The 19,207-nt window shown below is 39.0% G+C and overlaps 1 protein-coding gene across 3 annotated transcripts; it reads left to right on the top strand.

The window, feature by feature from the left end:
* The first annotated feature begins 1,838 nt into the window (after positions 1–1,838).
* frs3 (fibroblast growth factor receptor substrate 3) lies at positions 1,839–13,374 on the top strand. Of its 3 annotated transcripts, none has more exons than XM_005932268.3 (7): positions 1,839–2,385; positions 3,658–3,783; positions 3,859–3,947; positions 4,107–4,293; positions 5,381–5,542; positions 6,922–7,043; positions 7,125–13,374. In XM_005932268.3, the coding sequence occupies exons 3-7, from the start codon at positions 3,882–3,884 to the stop codon at positions 8,427–8,429; spliced, it is 1,842 nt and encodes a 613-aa protein (XP_005932330.1). In that variant the 5' UTR covers positions 1,839–2,385; positions 3,658–3,783; positions 3,859–3,881; the 3' UTR covers positions 8,430–13,374. The 3 variants fall into 3 exon arrangements, with proteins under 3 accessions (XP_005932330.1, XP_042080870.1, XP_042080869.1); XM_042224936.1 differs by lacking the exon at positions 1,839–2,385 and adding an exon at positions 2,392–2,809; XM_042224935.1 differs by lacking the exon at positions 1,839–2,385 and having other exon boundaries at positions 2,392–3,783.
* The last annotated feature ends 5,833 nt before the right edge of the window (positions 13,375–19,207 follow it).

Consider the following 19,207-nt stretch of genomic DNA (forward strand, 5'->3'; position numbering starts at 1 on the left):
ACTGTAAATTCAGACACGTGAGGTTGTGCTGAAAAGAATGAGACCAAACAAGGCAAAGTAAATCGTTTTTAAAGGTAAAATGTGGAGGGAAAATCAAAAGTAGTTAAAAATGGCCAATTATACCCTTGAGGGTTAAATCTTTTTTTTTTAAATAACAGATTAGTTAGTTTTCGAGTAATTAATTACTTTTAGAATATTGTAACTCAGTTACTAACTCAGTTACTTTTTTTGAAGAAGTAACTAGTAACTATAATTAATTACTTTTTCAAAGTAACTTGCCCAACACTGGAGCTGAGTATTGATGATAGTAAGTAACAGCTAGATGCTGTTTCCATTTGTACCCGGGCCGGTACGGGGAGGTCATTGTGAACCCAATGTAAGAGTTTTTGTATGTTAGCTGCCCAATAGTAGTGTCTAAAATTGGGCAGGCGAAGACCACCGTCATTGAATAGATTTACAAACTCTAGCTTGTTTCCCACCCCACATGAAATGTGACAGAATCTTTTCTAACTTATCGAAGAATGCTTTAGTAAAAAGAAGGGACATGTTGAAAAAGATACAAGAATTTGGGGAGGACATTCATCTTTATCAGATTAACTCTGACAATGGTAGTGAAGTCCAATGGTCACAGTCTTTCCCAACGTTTTCTAATAGGGATAGAAAATTCTCCCTCATCATTTTAGGTATAGAAGAAGAAATAAAAACCCACAGATATCCAAATCTGGTTTCTGTCCACTTAAAGCAGGGGTCACCAATCCCAGTCCATGTGGGCCGGTGTCCCTGCAGGTTTTAGATGTGTCCTTGATCCATCACAGCTGATTTAAATGATAAATTACCTTCTCAACATGTCTTGAAGTTCTCCAGAGGCCTGGTAATGAACTAATCATGTGATTCAGGTGTGTTGACCCAGGGTGAGATCTAAAACCTGCAGGGACAGCGGCCCTCGTGGACTGGGATTGGGGACCCCTGTTCTATAGTCTTGCTAATGACCTACCTGTTGCAACAGGGACACATGGAAAAGTTGCAGGACAGCGGCCCTCGAGGACTGGAGTTTGAGACCCCTGCCATATAGTATAGCTGCCAATGGACAGATTCAAGGTTTCGATGGTTACAACCTTGTGCAGTAAAGAGGATGTTGTATTACAAGATACAATAAGCCAGCTGATCGAGTTGTTTCACTAACTCATCTACACAAGACATTTTGTATCGCAGCCATGGGAGCTGACTTGAACTTACAACTTCAATCTCCATGTTTCAACTTTATTGTCAAAATAATTTAGAGTTAAATCTTGTAATTATGACTTTATTCTCAAAATCAGTTGCACATTGATGATTTTTGATGGCTACAGTCTCATTGTTTTATATTTCAACTTTCCCTCATATATTGTCTTAAAAGTCTGATGGATGATTATAAAGAAATTAAAGTTTTCCCCACATGCAGCTGAAACAGTCATGCCTTGAAAACATGCTTTCTTCTCACATTCATCCAGGCTGCTAAATTCTTCTGCTCTGTGGTGCTTTGTAGTTTCTTTACCTTTTTGTCATCTCGCTTAGACGTCCTGTCTTTTTTTTTTTTTAAATTAAAGCAGACTTCAGCACTTCATCCTTTGTGATTGTAAATGCTTAAATAAAACAACTTGAAGAAACAGGTGTGACTCTCCTTTTCAACAATTTTAAGTACACATATATTTGTAAATTGTATACATACACAGCCTTCTGCTGCTTACATTCTTTCTATTTCATCTGTAGATATTTTGAACATCTTATATCTCTATTGTATTTCTTCTATTGTACCCATTGTAGTTCTTTATAGTAGTTTCTATTGCTTTTAAATAATCATTTATCCTATTTATGCATTTTAAGTGGATTTTTTCACAGCAAAGGAAGAATGTCATTCCACAGGGAAACAAATATCTTTACTCTGCATATGACAATAAAACTTTGATACACTAAATTATGTTTTTTTTTCTTACGTGGCCCTCATTTAAAAGGTTCCCCCCTCTTTTTTCCCTTGCCCCTCCTCTCCTTCGGCCAAAGCAGGCACACCTTTCCCTCCGTGGTCCTCCAGCGTTTCTTACCTTCTTGTCGCTGCTTTGAGCCTCGTTGTCTGGCTGTGAACTCTCACCCCAGCTGCTTGGGAAATGTCATACAGGCAGAGGCCCGTGCTGCAGTAGGGGGGCGTAATAGGAGGAAAAAATAACATTTTCACTGCTCTCACTGCATCTTTTTTTATTCGCGTCTCTGAGGTGCAAGTGCCACATCCCCGCTACCAACACCACCACCACCAGCAGCAGCCGCCGATAACTAACCGCAGTCTCAATGCTCACCTCGCATTAGGACTGATATTAAAAAAAAAAAAAAAAAGAAAAAATCCGTGCCAGACATGTGAGTAGCAAACCATCGCTTGTCGCTCTCCACTTACCCGGTGATTGCTGTGCGCTCTCGCTATTGTATCCTCACACCAACGAGAACAGATGGTCATTGAACTGTGTCGTTGTGCTTTTGGTGTCACTGTGCTGTTTTCGTGGCTGCACGATCGCGTTTGCGGGGCAGGCGGCAGCCTCGCTGGCGGCTTGTTTTGGGCTCTGCGTCGGCTTGGCTAATTGAGCAACGAGGCTGTGATTTTTTGGCTGTAAATAGCTCAGTGGGAGGGAGACCCATTCATTCAGTGGCCGTGTGATAAGTGTGTGTGATGTAGCTATTAGCTCTTTAGCCCGCTTGCACTCATCCCCCCCCCTTCCAAGGTAGCCGTGGATTTGGTGTGGAGACAAAACCAGCCTGGTGTTTCCAGTCAGATGCGGAGGCCCAGGTTAGAGCGCACATAATGCGGCGGTGTTGATGTGAAATGTGTTTTTGGCCCCTCTGAGGAGCACAAACTGAGCTGGAACTACAAAGCTGATGCAGATGCGTGCACGGGGACGCAGGGGATCATGCAGGAGGTCTCGTTATTCGCTTGTGATCTGGGATGTACTTCAGTGCAAGGAACTCCCTGTACTTTTTTTTTTTTTGACTGACTGTAGTATTCTTAAGTGTTCTGCGGGGTTTGTTTGGATTATTGCAACGATTCATTGGTGTACTTACTTCCTTTAAAGGCCCCCCTTTTTTCTTTAAATCCCAAACTTCCACATTGGCATTACCGGAGCTGTCTATTTCCTCAATTCCTCTATTTCCCGCATTTGATTGGATGCTTTGGTACTAGAAAGCTGGCATGATGAGTAGAAATATAACTGCAAGATACTGTGTCGCATTCTTAGGCTATAATTTGACTAATTAGGGTATTTACTCCATTATATATCTAGAAACACTGACATCCAGCCATTACACCGTCATCTCTAAACAGTCATGTGTTTTTTTTTTTTGTTTTTTTGTTTTTTAATAACCTTAAGAATAAATAGTCTTATTACAGTTTTTGGTCCTCAAAGATTATAAAATAGCTACATGAAGTTCTGAATTTATTGCTTTTTGTAATTAAATTTGTCAGCATGTAGTTGAAAGGTGATGGGAAACGTGCGGAGGAGGAGATGACATGCAACAGGTTCAGAGTTTTAAAAGTCTGGGATGTTCACAATGACCAAACTCATGCTTTCCATATGGTTGAAGACAAGGTTCCTGCAATGATTTCCAACTCTTCTACTCCTCCGTCCCTCATGGTTTCAGGGGGAAGAACATTAATCCTCTTTGGAAGATGTCAATCCAGCAGACTAACTGGCTTGTGATGCCAATGCCCAGCAGAAGATCCTGGGACTGAGACGTGGATCCCTTTACACTGATGGCCTGGACTGAGTAAGTCATTCAGTGTTTGTTTATTTATTTTTATATGAGCGCTGTGTGTGATAGTGTTTGCTTCATCCGTGACAGGTTTCAGCTGGCCTGCTGAAGCTATGGGGAGCTGTTGGAGCTGTCTATACAGAGACCCCATCCGAGACAACCATCTCACCAAATTTAAGGTCAGGAATCCCCCAAAATCTTGTATATGTGTTGTTTTTTTTTTGTTTTTTTTTTTTTTCCTCCTTACATAACAACTGTCCATTTGTGTCCATTTAAACTGTAGCAAACTGACGTGCCTTCCCCTTCACTTCACGTCATGCTGTTTCCGCCTCTGCTAGGTCACAAATGTAGACGATGAGGGCAACGAGCTGGGCTCTGGGATCATGGAGCTCACCCAAACTGAGCTCATTCTTCACACACGTAAGAGGGACGCCATCCGGTGGCCATATCTCTGCCTGCGTCGCTACGGCTATGACTCCAACCTGTTTTCTTTTGAGAGCGGCCGCCGCTGTCAGACCGGGCAGGGTGAGTAACATTTTCTCTGATTTTCTGCTTTGGTTACACACCTGTAGAGTCGCTGTGGGAGTTGTTGTTGTTTTGTACGTCTTTTTGTACTAACCTAGGTTGTCCTTGTAGTATCTTTAGGTGTGGGCCACTTTGGGTAATTTGAAAGGATTCAAATGTAAGTCATGCAATCTGCTCCAATTCATTGAACACTCATCAAAGGATGACTTTGTGTGTGTGTGTGTGTGGGGGGGGGGGGGGGGGGGGGGGTTTGTGAAATTAAATACAACTTTTACTTTTATTTTAAAGGCAGTCAGAGGTGAAGCTGTGTGCTTACATTTGTGGAGAGCAGATTACTGTGTTCAAGAATTAGTTTGAAGAAAATCTGGAGCTTCAGGTGAAAAACAAAGCAGGGAGTTTTGACTTTTTCTCCTCAGCTCTGGACAAAGAGCTGTGATCATCTGCGACACAGGAACTCAAATGGGACATAAACTGTTAACCGACGGCTATCCGTCGATGTCCACCCGACAGGAAAAAAATGTCAGTCTTTTGAAGCAAGTGATAGATGAAGTGACCGAAATTAATCCAGAAGTGAAACTGGTATTTTTGCATTGCACCACAAATCATGTGGTGTCATGTAAGTCGGTGCTAAATATTAACTGTAGTTGATGTAACTAAAATAATTAACTTGGTCGGACTTTGGCTTCACTGCTGGCCGAGCACTTCAAGTCCCTGCTGGATTTTTTTTAAATTCTCCTCTCAAAGAGGAGAAGTTTACCCACATGATGAAACATGCTCAGAAGATGTTGGCTCTCTTTGGATCTACCTTCATATGTGAACAAACATTCTCAGTGAGGAAGTTAAACAAATCCATATACAGAACCTCTCTCTGGCCATTTCCACCTGAGGCACTGAACCTGACTTTAATGCAGTTGTTCAAGTCCCAAAACAAACCAGACTTCTCTCTCAGTGATCGAGAAAAAAGGAACCGACCACCTCTGTAATATGGCCGATGTCTCTTTCAAGTAAGAAGAGATCTTTGTACGTCCTAAAAGTGTTGTCATTGTGCTGTGTTTTTTTTTGTTTTGTTTTGTTTTTTTTAAAATAGGAATCTTTGCATTCAAGTGTTCTCGGGCAGAAGAGATCTTTAATCTGCTCCAGGAGCTGATGCAGTGCAACAGCATCAACGTGGTGGAAGAGTCGATGATGATGAGTCGGAGCGGTCACACACCAGAGATGGACATGTCTCGCACACCACAGACACCCAACAGTGAGTCACACAACACCAAACGTGCACACAAACAAAAGGATGCACTTTGAGACTAATTGCAGATGTTAGATGCAGTAATCCATCGCTAAATTTAGCAGAACTTGTACAAAAAAGGCTTTGCAACTTTATTTTGGAGTGTTTTTCTTAAGCTGATGAACTATTTTCCCACACACTTTCTCAGAGTGATGAGTCTATCACCATCTTTACTTCTGAATGACTCAGCCTCTTTAGGAAACTCTTTTTATACCAAGTCATGCTACCGAGCTGTTGCCAGTTAACCTATTAAACGGTTTCTTTGAGTCTTTGGTTGCCACTGTTTAAACAGTTCCTGGCATCAAAATGAGATGAAACGGCTGCCTGATAAGTTAAATGCCTAATCAGTGTGTGAGAAATGGAGGTTTCCATGTCACATTCTTCTAAATGACATATTAGACCTTTTCATTCTTGAAATGCTTAATCTTGAACTCATAATTGAAGAAAAGTTGTCAGTTTCTGGAGAAAAACAAATTAGCCTCTTTTCCCCATTAGGAGTTTTATGAGACGCCTTTCAGGTTATGAAGTTTGCCCCAGTTTTGCCATATTTGTTTACAGTCTCTGCCACTTTAGTGAGAGGCAGGTAGCCTGTCCAGGGCCTAATAGCAAAGTGGAACGCTTACTGAGGAGCCTTTAGGTTAAAGAGCCCAAGATTTCCATTCAAAATCAGTGAACACCAAAACAGAGCCAGAAGAGAGTCAGTGTTGAGCAGTCATGTTGCTCATTAACGGTTGCATGTGTTAAAGAAGACAACAGTTTGGCAACAGGTTCACTATTTGAAGGTAAAATAGTTTCTACTGCCCCCAAGTGGCGACAACATCAATTGCTTCAGGTTTAACCAACAAATGCGTAGTGACATCTCATCTCATTTCACACTTTGAAGCGTAACACAGCCAGAAAGACTTGCTTTCATTATTACATTTACATTACTGTATTAGGAAAAGACGCTACCATGTCAGCTAACTGAACCTCTGTAAATGCACTTCAAGCATTCCTTCAAGCACTTCAAATGGTCCTAAAAATGGATATCACTGTTATCCTCTTTGGCTGGAGGATAAAACAAAAAAAAACAAAACATGAAAAATCAAAACATTGTCATATTTTATTTTTGATTGTGAAAGTGCTGCTGGTCTTAAAAGGTTTGCTTTGGTGAAGTTCCTTCTTCTTTGGTGATTTGTTATTCTTGTTGATATAATCCCTTTTTAATGTTGTGTTTTTTTTGTTTTTGTTTTTTTATGTATCCACTGATTTACTGCAAAAAGGATTTTAAATAACACTTTAACATTTAATACTTTACTTGACAGCCTCACTTGATTTATTTATTTATTTTTCTTTACCTGTACCAGCTCCAGCATTTCCTATCCAGGCTTTTCCCAATGGATACCCTGGTTATCCAATCAGAGGAGATTCCTCTCAACCATCGATTGCTGATGATCATGGACATAGCCTCATGGGTTTGGAAGACCAGGTGAGACCTCTGAGTGCGCTTTTAACTGGACTTTAGCTGTGCTGTTTCCCAATGTAACAAAGTCTTTATTTTCTCTTACAGACCCACACCTATGTAAATACTGTGAGCATGGAGGGGGATCTTTCCATGCGTCATTGTGTGCACTCTCTACCTGAGGTACGACCTAGCACTTTTCCTGAAACAACACGGGGAGCCATGCCTGTAGGGGGCCAAGGAAATCCGCAGTCCAACCTGCGGTGCTGTCCCCTCGAGGAGCATAAAGATCCTCAGGTGTTCCTACAGACGTCCTCGCAGGAGGTCAAATTCATGCTGGGTCCCACTCCAGCGCAACGGCATCTGCTGGAGAGAGAGAGGGAGAGGCACGGGCACAATCCTCACAACCTTCAGCCAGTAGAGGGCGCAGCAAGCTCAGAGACGGAAGGAGACGAGCCCTCTATGCACCTGTGCAACTCTCACTCCTACCACCATTTCCATCATCACATGCACCGGCACCTGGGCCATGAGCATCAGGAGGGCTGCCAGAGTGGCGAGCTCACGTACGAGAATATCAACGGCCTGCGAAGCGGCCGTAAGCAGCGTCTGAGTCCCAGCAGCGTGTCGCAATCCGTAGGTTCAAGCAGCAGTAGCAGCACCGGGGACAGTCATTCTCACTCCCTCTTACACGGTCACGGGCCGACATCGCTACCCCCGCAGGGGTACTCCTGTGAGAGGGGCATGGGTGGAGCTCATCGTCGGACAGCTCTGCTTAACTACGAGAACTTACCCTCTCTGCCGCCGGTGTGGGAGTACAGCGCTCTCCAGCGGGATGATGAGCAGGAAGAGGAAGACGATGACCAGGATGATGAGGAATATGAAGAAGAAGAGGAAGATTTTGATGAGTACGAATTCTCAGAAGGCCCCGGGACACCCAATGGTTACCATCAAGACGGCCGGGGCATACACAGAGACGCCCTGCAGAACTATGTCAACACAGAGCAGGTTCAGCCTCCCCGGCTTCGACACGCCTGCCCCCCGCATCCACGGCCGTGTCACCCAGACAGAGGGGGGCGAATATTTAGCTTTGATTTCCGCAGACGATCGAGGTCAGGGGTTGGAGGTTGTGAGCACAGCCACATGCCTCCTTCGCGGCAGCTGAATTACATCCAGGTGGACCTGGAAGGAGAGCCTCCCTGCCAAGCCCTCAGCAGCGGGGGTGCCCAGACCCAGCCACAGCACCAGCGCCTACCACCCAAAAAATGTGGTCCGCAGGCACCCCGGCGCAGCGAATGCTACGCAGTCATTGACCTAAAGAAGACCGCTGCCATGTCCAACCTGCAGAAAGCTCTGCCCAGGGATGATGGGACTTCCAGAAAGACTCGCCACAACAGCACAGACCTGCCTCTGTAAATGGTGTTCGAACTGAAAAGGAGCAATGAAGACAGATGAAGGCTTATCCTCATCTTAGCACACTGGACCCTTCACTGTCATCCATCCATTCAACTGTCGGGCTGATCAGTACAGTACAGGTACCTAATTAGAAACTTACTGAAACCTAACTGTGCATATACAAGCAAAAGAGAAATCTCTGAGGAGAATTTGCCATTTTATTTTGTGTTGTCAGATATTTGGTGTAAAGCTCTCTGGAGAAATCTGCATTTTTTTTTTTTTTTTTTTTTTTTTTTTTTGTTGCAGATGATTGCTGGATATTTGAATATTATTATATCTAACCATAAAGTCACATATGTGTATGTAAAATATATGTATATATGACTTTTGGCTTAGTTTGGCCGAGAGTTTAGCAGAGAGTTATACGTAGAAGCAGTCGTTGCCATAATGTTTTAGTGCAAATTTTTAAAAACCATCTACACTCATAAGTGTTGTTGCTCCTATCATATACTTTGGCAAACACTTTGAGTGTCAGAGTTATGAACCTCATCTCCGAAATTATGTTGTTAGCATGAAGGATGGTAATGGTTCCTCCCAGATACTGGTCAATGTTCATACCTCATCAAAAGCACTTAAATCTAATGTTGTGGCTAGTAGAAGAGACCATTATTTGTTACTGTATGCCTATAGAGCATTTTGCACACAATCCTATGGAATTGTATTTCATCCTTTTTTTTTTCTTTTTTTTTTTCTTTCCTTTTTTAAGGACTTATTTAGTTCAGTCCTAGCTTAAAAAAATGATGGCTTAAACAAATTGAAGAGAATGTGATATTTGAAGAAATATACTAAACTAAATGATGGTGAAAGTAGCACACATGCATTAAATGAGCTTTAGCTCCCTCCTGTCAACATGCAGCAATTGAAAAAGTAGCATATCAACTTTGATCACACCTCCTGCTTATCATCTCAAACCTGCAGGAGGTTCACGCTTGTCACGTTGCACTTTTGACCCTGGGCCGCTGAAACGCTCTTTGTCACCACTCCCGCGCCACTGGAGCCACAGGTTGTGTCCTTTTACCAAAAACAGGGGTTCAAATATTTCCCGGAGATAATAATGTAGATAGTTTATTTAAGTGTTCTTGACAGAGACGCTGATAACCTCAAATCGTGGCATTAAGCTATAACCTCACACAAAATGTTGTCAGTTATCAGGTACGGATGTTCTGTTTGAAAAGGGTTGTCGCAAAATCATCCACTGAAGATTTTTGTGAGAGAAATTGTCAACCAATTAACAGATATTTACTTATTTATTTATTTATTTATTTATTTATTTATTTATTTCACTTTAATTTATTCTCTCTCTCTTTTTTTGTTTTGTTTTGTTTTCCACGTGACGACCAGCGTTTTGTAGTCCAGTTGGTAATATGGAGACCAAAGTTTCACCTCAGATTACCACTGGACACTGATGTATTACTGTTATAACTGTGCTTAATTATATTTTAAACAAAAGAAAGACTGTATTTATATTTTAAGTGCCAAAACTTAATTCCAAACTGTACGATGAATAAAATCAAATGTGCCATTTGGGTTGGTAGAAATCTATAGGACAGAAAGACATAAGAGGAGAACAGTCAGAAGACAAAAAGGAAAAAAGAAAATCCTGCTTTTTAAGGATAACACAAGCTAAAATAATAAAATCTGCACATTCCACCTCATCCACATCGACAGCCATTTTGAAGGGGCATATAAGAATGGTAATCTTGTGGTCTGATGATCGCTGTTAGGGTGGTTTTTATGCTGCTACTTGTACATACTGACAGTAGCCCATGTAAGCTACATGAAAAAAAAATGTGATGTCAGATCCTTATCATATCATTGATAGAAGTAGCATTGTTGTGTTCTCCTGATTTTTTTTTTCTTTTTTTTTTTTCTCAGAGCTGTTGAAATGTCACGTACCATTTAATTGAATGTTTTATTTGACCAATATTTCATGTAATCGAGATTGTTTTCTGATTAACTAATTGTCTTGTATGGGGAGAGTTAATGGAAGCACATGGATCTCTCTTTCTTTGTTCTTCTTTTTTTTTTTTTTTTTTTATGAGCGTTCACATCAGGGTGATGTTTTCAGCCTATAAAGGAAGGCCAGATGTTCTATGTTTACACATGTGCAGGCCTTCAGATGCAGATGTATTGTGGCATTAAGCTGAAGTTGGTCTTTTTTTTTTTTTTTTTTTTTTTTCCACGCATTTTTCTAAGCATTCCCATTAAATGAGACAAATGTATTTTTTTAACATCTGTGCATGAATTGAAGTATTCAAGCTGAGTGGAAATAACCTTTTAAAATGTGTTAAGAATAAACAGAGCCCAACCAATTTATTGTTGTGCAGATGTTATCGGACAATATTAGCTGTTTGCTGATATATTAGTGTTAGGGTTTATAATTTTCAATAAATAAAAATTAAAAAGGTAGAGAAGAGAAAAAAAAAACACCCTTCAACCATGCTGTTGATGTTGCATGGTTTGTCCAGCAGAGGGCACTCAACGGCAACAAAACAACCAGCTGATCCAAACAGAGTTGGCCAGAGTGTAAAGTCATAAATAAATAACAAGAAAAAAAAATGCTGGGTAATTCTTTTTGTTTAATGTGCCTGAAAGAGAGAAAACAAAACAAATGTTTATATCGCAGTATTGGATAATAGTATCTTAAAAATTTGTAAGGACTCTTATGTGCTTACGTGAAGCTGAAACCTAAAACCTAAATTCTTCTGTTCCCTGAAACTATATATTATCATATTTCAATTCCCACTTCAGATATTTTCCTCAAATAGAAAAGCAAAACAGAAATAAGAACTTGTGTGAACCATTATAGATGTAAAATTTTGAATTATTGCTCAAATATTGTTGTGCTACTGTTACTTTCAAGATAAAGTAGTAAATGTTCAGATTTTCTAAAATTTGATAATATGTAACCAGCAAGTTTTTTTTTATTTATATAAAAATATTTTTGCCCTAATTACTTATTTAAAATCTTCAGATAATTAGTTAAAAGATGGCTACCAATATAAAAAAAATCTGCTACTAATGTTTTATTTTAAGTGATCAAAGGGATTTTACAACAACAAATGTTATCTATTATTTTTTTTTAACAATCCATTTAAAACTACAAACATTAAACCTGAAACTGTGAAACTCTCAAATGATTGACAAAGCAGTTAATCAGCTTTCATTGTAGTAAAATAAGTGTAACTTAGCTTGCTAACTTTACATAAAAGTTGCTTGTTGTTTTTGATTTTGTTCTTTGACAAAAACACGTTAACTCTCCTATTTATAAAAAAAAAAAAAGAAAAGACCAACTTGTAGCTGCCATTTTTGCTAGATTTGTGAGGACATTGTTGTGATACATCAGAGGGATGTTTACATTTTTTGCAATAATATGTAATTCGTTGTTTTGCCAATCCAAATTGGACCAATATTTGAAGATTATTGAAATGTATAGTCTAAAGAAGTGTGGTCTTAATGTATTTAATCATGTTTGTCTATTAATCTTATTATTTGAGATACAATGTTCATTTTTCAGCCTCAGTAGAGTGAATTTAACTTTAAAAAGAAAAATGTTTTCTTGACTGTCAGTTAGCTCAACATAAACAGTGCCATATATTATGTTACCATTGCCAATACTTCAGAGTTTATTGCATTACATTTTTCAAAGCTGTGGTGATGTATCATAAACGACTCCGTAAGTCAATCATCCATTTTCTCAGAATAATGTTACGTGTGGATTTATAGGTGTTATAAAATTCTGCACCATTACCGTGATTGCCACTGTTTATTGATTAATAATCAATGACATTTAAGTAATTGTTTTTCAAATCATTCAGCTTCAAAATACTTATCTCATCGCTGCTGAGGTCAAACGAACTCGGGGGCCATAAGATAACGGCACCCACCTCATTACTCACTGTGATTGGCCTGGTGCCGATGCTATCTCAAGCATTTACTTTTCATAAACTTTAGTATTTATGCCTAAGGCATGATTCACACAGGTGTCTATGAGGTTGTCAGTGTGGTGTGGTTGTTTCTGCTTGTGCAATCTGCAGGACAAGTGGCAACGAGTCCTCCCATTAGGTTCCCCAAAACAGCATTTATTTGAAGGGGTTGTTTTAAAATAAAAGTCAAAATAAAAATAATATATATTCTTTGTGTTTACTGTGAAAGCGTAATTGCATACCTTATCCATTAAAAAATAAAAATAAAATCTTGTTGTGCCTTGCATTTTCAAGCTGAAGAAATATCTTTACTGCCATTGATTGTAGCATCCTGATGGAGAAAAGAAAGTCAGCACCTCTTGAAGGTTTGGAGACTGAAAGCAAAATAGCCTTTTAGTCTTTTGTGTTGTACTTTGTAGTCAATCCTGATGGTCAATCACTGTATTTTTTTTTTCCCTCTTTATTTTTCTTAAATGAAGTTTGTTAAAAGAGAAGTTTGGCATTTTCGGAAAAATGAATATTTGCTTTCTTACTAAGAGTTAGATTGATGCCACAGACACTTATGTGATGTGAAAGATGTAGACATAGGTTTGTGAAGCCCTGGCTTGAAGCCTCAATTTTAGCATGTCATCTGCTGCCATGATGGGTTTTTTTATTTGGCACATTTTGAACAGAGGGTGACATGCTAATTTATCAGCTAACGCTAGCAATCTTGGGTAACTTGGAGAGCACATTGGTGTTAAGTAACATAACACTAAAATACTAAAAGAAAATTCTTTAAAAATAGAATTTCATTTTGTTTTTGTTTGTTTTTTAAATACTATTTTACTGTTTAATTATTTGAAAAAGCATAGGGGAAGGCTAGTAGACAGCTAATGCTAGCAGCCACTTGTGTTGGTAGGCTAACTACCTTTTAAAATGCTGTTATAAAAATATTCATAACTCACCACTTTAGAGTTGTTATGAAGTGATAAATTGATTAATTTTTTTTTTTTAGTTTACACGGTTTAAAAATGCTTATTTATCCTGAATGACTTGCCAGTTCAGCAGCTTTATATGTGTTAAAATGATAAGGTTTATCATGCTCCCACCTAGCTTAGCTCAACTTGACTTAGAGACTGAAAATCACCCTATCTTTATTTGCAGGCGCTCTGCTTGTCAAAGTCCTGCTCAGCTGATTTTGTGTTTTTAAAGCCAAATGAATATAAAAATGGACGTTCAGGAGCAAAGAGGAGTACTGTCAGTGAAGTTGAGCTATCTAGAATGACTACTGTACATAAGAAGCATACTGTGGTAGCATTATGAATCGTTTCTGTCTGACAAAATGTTTAAGTTTGAAACACGTGGATAAAATGTCTATTTTTAATCTTTTCTGAAGGTGTCATTATAGTTGAAGAAAAGAGACATACGCTTGATTAATTTCTGAGACTTCTCGGAGAAATCCAGTTTGCCAGCTCAAGTTTGGGTATTAAAATGTGAATTCACATTATTAACAGCATTGTTTCTAAAGTTTTTTTATTTTAATTTTAATTTGATTATTTTATTTGTTAAGCACTGTAGTTAAAATAGAAATTGCCGAGGCTCAGAGGTGTTGCTTGGCAGATTCCACTACCTTTAGACTTAAACAGGGCAGCTGCTTCAAGTAGCTGACAATCTTCACGCTGAACTAGCAGTCTGCAAGCGGCAGCTTTATATTTACTGTAAAGACATGAGATTGGTGGTGTTCTCATCCAACTCTTGAAGGCAGATAAAGCATTTTTCCTAAAAATGTGGGACCATTCTTTTAAGTTGTTGAAATCGAATCTGAATATTTCAGAGTTTTTATTTGAGCCAACTTGAGACAGACAGTGATTTGTAAAAGTCTGAGCAGTGAAAAAGCCAAACTCAGTATGACTGGAAAGGTGTGAATCATGACTAGTGTGTTGTGCAGCATGCATTGTCGATTATAAGTAAAGATTATTGTCTTTGTCATCTAACCGTCAGGTGACTGATTTCCCATCAGCTGCAGCTTCTGTAGGTATAGCTGAATGAGGAAATAAAACATCTTTTTTGTTGTTTGTTTGTTTTTTTTGGGGGGGGGGGGGGGGTTTGTATATGAATCATGTGTTGGGTTTAAAGAATACAGTGGGAACAGAAAGGCCAGCAGTTATACATCACATCGTCTTCATCAGTGCTTTCCATAAATAATCATAAAAATGGCATATTGTAAAACCTCAACTTCTCGTTCATGCTACAAGATCTTTGTCAAAATACTGAAAAGCATCAGAAAACTGTAATATTATTATTATTATTATTATTATTATTATTATTATTATTATTATTGTGTATTTTTATTTTAAATCTGGTTTGTTTTCGTCTGGGTGTAATTGCCACCGGGAGTGATGTACATGTACGGGTCTGAGCTGTACATTTTTTTTTTTTGTGACTGATTTGTGTATTTACATACAGTTTGGGCTAACTTTGTGACTATTATATGAATTTATGAATTGAATGAGTGCCAAATATGCTTGAGCATGACAAAATCTGGGACCTGCAAGGAGCTGCAGGCACTCTGACTCATCAGAGTGATGCCTGAGTGACTCACTGCTGTTGTAGACTCTCCTTGAGTTTTGAATGCACAGCTGAAGGTTTAATCATGCTTACTATTTTTTATGAAAATGAGGGGGGGACTTCTTTATGTTTTGGTCTCAGTTTGAAAAACTTTCTTCAGATATTTGTTGTACGTTTCTGTGTCCAATCATGGCTTATTAATGAGTATGCAGTGATGGTCTTATCATGCTGCCATTAGAGGTGACTATAAAAAGCTTCATTTGTTGAACTGTCAAAGTCATTTTGGGTCATTTTCATTCTTAAATCATTCCACACAGAGACGCGTTGTATGTTATCTAAACTCCTCTTCATCCCAAAAATAAGGTGAGCCTGACATCTGGTGAATTTTACCCTGAATTTTATCAAATATAGAGTGTGGATTTGTCCAAAATGTAAAAGTAAATGTAATTCTAATAATAAAATGAAGCTATGGAAAAAAACAAACAAACAAAAAAACTCCGCTGTGCACTAAATGGTGTCCGTTTTTTCTTCATGTCGACATATCGGTAACAAAGCTTTTTCCCCTCCAGGATCATGTGCCTCGTTGTTCTTACATTATGGCATTTACTGAATTTTTTTTCTTTTACAATCAGAGTTTAAGAATTAAAGAAAAGGGTGAAAGATGTGATTAACGTCATAAGAAACCTGATAACTTTAAGAAGAGAAAAGCTTTGTTCCACAAGCATGTGGAACTGTCCTTATGAAATGCCTGTAATACAACACCCAAAGCGCTGCATTGAAGATCGTTCATCCTCAGGCACGGAAGCTAAGAGGTGAGCTGACAGGAATGCCTTTAGTCAACGGAGATGAGTGATGTTAAATGTATGAAGGCCATCTCAAGCAGAACGAGTAGCTCAATGTCCTGCACAAGAGGATTTATTTACTCTTCAAATTGTGGATTAACCAACAATGAAATAGTGATTTTTATTCCAGATTTATTTTTGCAGCTCAATATTAACATCTTTTAAGCACTTCTCTCTCTGTGCTGGTAATTATATGTACAGAGAACGTGGTTCATGTGAGCATTAGATTTACACCAAAATGTAAATATATTCTTTAAAGCCTTGTGTTCATATAATTGTCTGGTTATTCTATCAGAAAGTAACAAAGCACCACTTTACTGGGAGGCTCGGTGGCTTTAGCTAAAGTGATTAATAAGAGAACATCAGTAGATGTACAATGGCCTTTCACTGTGTCTTGAAACTCATGCTGCTGTTTGTTGCTTGGGTGTCTGATTTCTATGTGAGCATAGAACCTGAAATACCAGAAATGTAATTGGCTGTCTGTGATTTCACTAGAAACACTTGAGCTCGTCATTGAGCAACAGCCAGAGGGATTGTTTCAAATGCATTCAAACCTGCAAGCAGCAACTGTGCATTTAAAGGTCGAAGACACAAAGTTTGGTGGATTTATACAGGAGTTACTGCATACCAGCCATACACACACTCATTTTTAGCAGCAGGGGAATTTCACACCTCACAGTGTGCACCTGTCTTCCATTGTATGAAAATAGCAGTCACAATCCCCCACTCAAATCCTAAATGCAGTGCTCTGGTGACTATTTATTATTTGTCATAGTAAATGAGCCCTGCACTAGTTGGATTAAAACAACACTTTTTGCCGCCCTGGTGGTCCTCCTTGGGTCCTCGTACTCTGGGCCCTCTGGATGTCTGGGACCTGGATCTCCTCCATACCTGCTTCATGTCCTAGGGGACGGGGCTATGGCTCCCCACACTCCCTAGCAGATCATTACATGGAGAAACCTTTTGAATACAAGTGTGCTGATCCACACAGGTGTTCACAGACACAAACTACAGCTTTCTTGGCTGCTGCCTCAAAGCACATTGTGCCCTGTCGATCTTGCGTGCTGCACAATAACATGTAATATTTAGTATCTACTGTTATCTACTGTTAGCTAGTTTATTGTGATGGTGTTGTATTTATTATGTTGCTCTTTTTTGTTTGTTTTTCTTTTTTTTCCCCCCTTTCTCACCATCTCTCCTCGCCTCTATTTTTCTTTCTCTCCCTCTCTTTCTTTCATTCTTTCTCCCTGTCCTATCCCCCAGTCATGTCTGTCCCGTCTGTAACAACCAAAAATCAAATCAAATAAATACATAATTATAATAAAGGTCAATCAAATGGACCAATATGGCAAGGCCATGATGATCCACTTGGTAAAGTAAATCCGCTTGGCATCTTTCTTGGCCTTCAGACAACAATTCTGATGGCTAAACTGTCCTGTTTGGACAGGCAAAAAACAAACAAACCAAAAACACTTTCAGCCTTCATCTTCACGTGCATCTCAGCATGCAACTAGTTAGCCCACTGTTGCAGTAGATTCATAGGTATCCATCACTCCTGTGGTAGCTTTTGCTATGACTTGCTCCTTCTGTTCCTGTCAGTTGTGCCAGAAAAAAATGGAACAAATTAACTGACTGTTGAATGACACAGAAAGATAAGCAAAATGTGCTTAAACTGAACTTAATTTTATAGACTGTCTTTAAGCATGCCATCAACTACAGCAATGTAATGAGCAAATTGTAAATGATCTGTTGACAGACTAACTATAAGTAGCTGAAAACTGCACCAATTACAGCACCGTTACTGGTATTTCAGTTGCAAGAAACTTATGTAGACCATAAATGGACATTGCATTCTCAGTAAAAGCAATAATGTGAATATAAACCTGTATCCAGTATATTAAAAATGTGACACATTTGTGCTGTAAATACAGCTGCATTCCTCATTTAACATTTATAATCCCCAACTTCCCCATATCTGGAGTAAATGATTTACTATGAAGAAAGTTAAACATATATAAGAAGTGTAGATGACTCTTTTGATGTAAAATAACTAACCTGTGTTTATGAGATAAGAGCTGCTTCCTTCTTGTTTAAAGCCTTAGGGCTTAAAAAGGGTTACCATTTCCTATAGAAATAATACAGTAATCAAAAACATTTCATTCAGTCCTTTCATTCAGTTGCTTGAAGAACCACTGTTAGCAGCAATAACTTCAAGTAATTTTCTGTATGACTTCATCAGTCTTTCATATCATTGGGGAGGAATTTTGGCTAGTTGTTTTTAGAGCATAGCTGCAGTTCATTGAGAGTGGAGGCCATGCATTTATTCACAGCTCACGTAAAGGCCTACTGATATCTGGACTACAGCAGCACATCCCTCCACCACCGTGCTTGACAGCTGGTTTGTCTGTGCTGATAAGGTGTTTGGTTTTCACTTAACACGGTGCTGTGCATTATGGCTATACTTGTTCTGTCTTTTTCTAATGTGATGGACTGTACTAAGTTGTAGTTCTTGTTTCAGCTACTTCTGTGATGTTTGCATGGTCTGACCCCTGAGTAAAATTTGCTTGGAACATCTGTCCCAGGGAAGACTGGCAGCTCTCTCACATGTTTCCCTGTTGTTTTCACTGTAGAATGATGGACTTCACATTTTTGGAAATGGCCTTATACGTCTAACCAGATTGGTGGGCAGCAGCAATTGTTTCTCTAAGATTATAGTTGATGTCTTTCCTCCTTGGGATTGTGTTAACACACACCTGAATGCTCCAGGCCAACAAACTGCCAGAGCTTCTGCTTTTATAAAGGCGCTCACTCTTGATGATGATCAGTTAATCAACTGGATTTGATTAGCAGCACCTGGCTGCTTATTACACTTGTAATTCCTATGGAAGCATTAAGGATGCACTTAGTTTTTCACAGGACTACATAGTCTTGTGAAAACTTTCTTGTTCACATAACTGTGTAAAGTCTAGAGACACCCTTTTCATTGCGTGTATGCATTTTGAGGTTAATGAAGAGTGATGCTGCACGCATTATCCTTGTTCGCCTTTACACCTGTACCTGAGGAGTCATGTTAAAGTTAAGTAGTCGGTCTTTTTCATGTGTGTAATTTGCTCTTTCGCTCTCTGCCAGCGTGAATGATTAAGGTTGATCTGCTCACAATTTCTTTTTGGCTTAAAGAAAAATAAAGCCAAGGATGTTTTCTCTTTTCTGCGTTTGATGTGTTGTTGTGAACCGAGATAAGAAACGACGTGGAATCATTACCAAACCTCTGCTGTACAATTAAATAACTAAATAAAATTAGGAACACTCAAAAGTAACTAACTAAAAGCATGGACAACTTCAAAAGTGAGAACTAAGTGGAATGACCTTAGTGCTGCGTTTGATACTGTTGACCATAATATCCTATTAGAGCGATTAGAAC

Source organism: Haplochromis burtoni, unplaced genomic scaffold (assembly GCF_018398535.1).
Source record: "Haplochromis burtoni strain Fernald_Lab_line unplaced genomic scaffold, NCSU_Asbu1 Contig_156, whole genome shotgun sequence".
Classification (NCBI taxonomy): Eukaryota; Metazoa; Chordata; class Actinopteri; order Cichliformes; family Cichlidae; genus Haplochromis; species Haplochromis burtoni.

Excerpts from the sequence above, each read along its gene's own strand:
- frs3 (XM_005932268.3), top strand. The coding sequence starts at position 3,882 with ATGGGGAGCTGTTGGAGCTGTCTATACAGAGACCCCATCCGAGACAAC. Across the intron at positions 4,294-5,380 it reads CCGCTGTCAGACCGGGCAGG|GAATCTTTGCATTCAAGTGT; the intron begins GTGAGTAACATT and ends TTTTTAAAATAG. Across the intron at positions 5,543-6,921 it reads CACACCACAGACACCCAACA|CTCCAGCATTTCCTATCCAG; the intron begins GTGAGTCACACA and ends TACCTGTACCAG.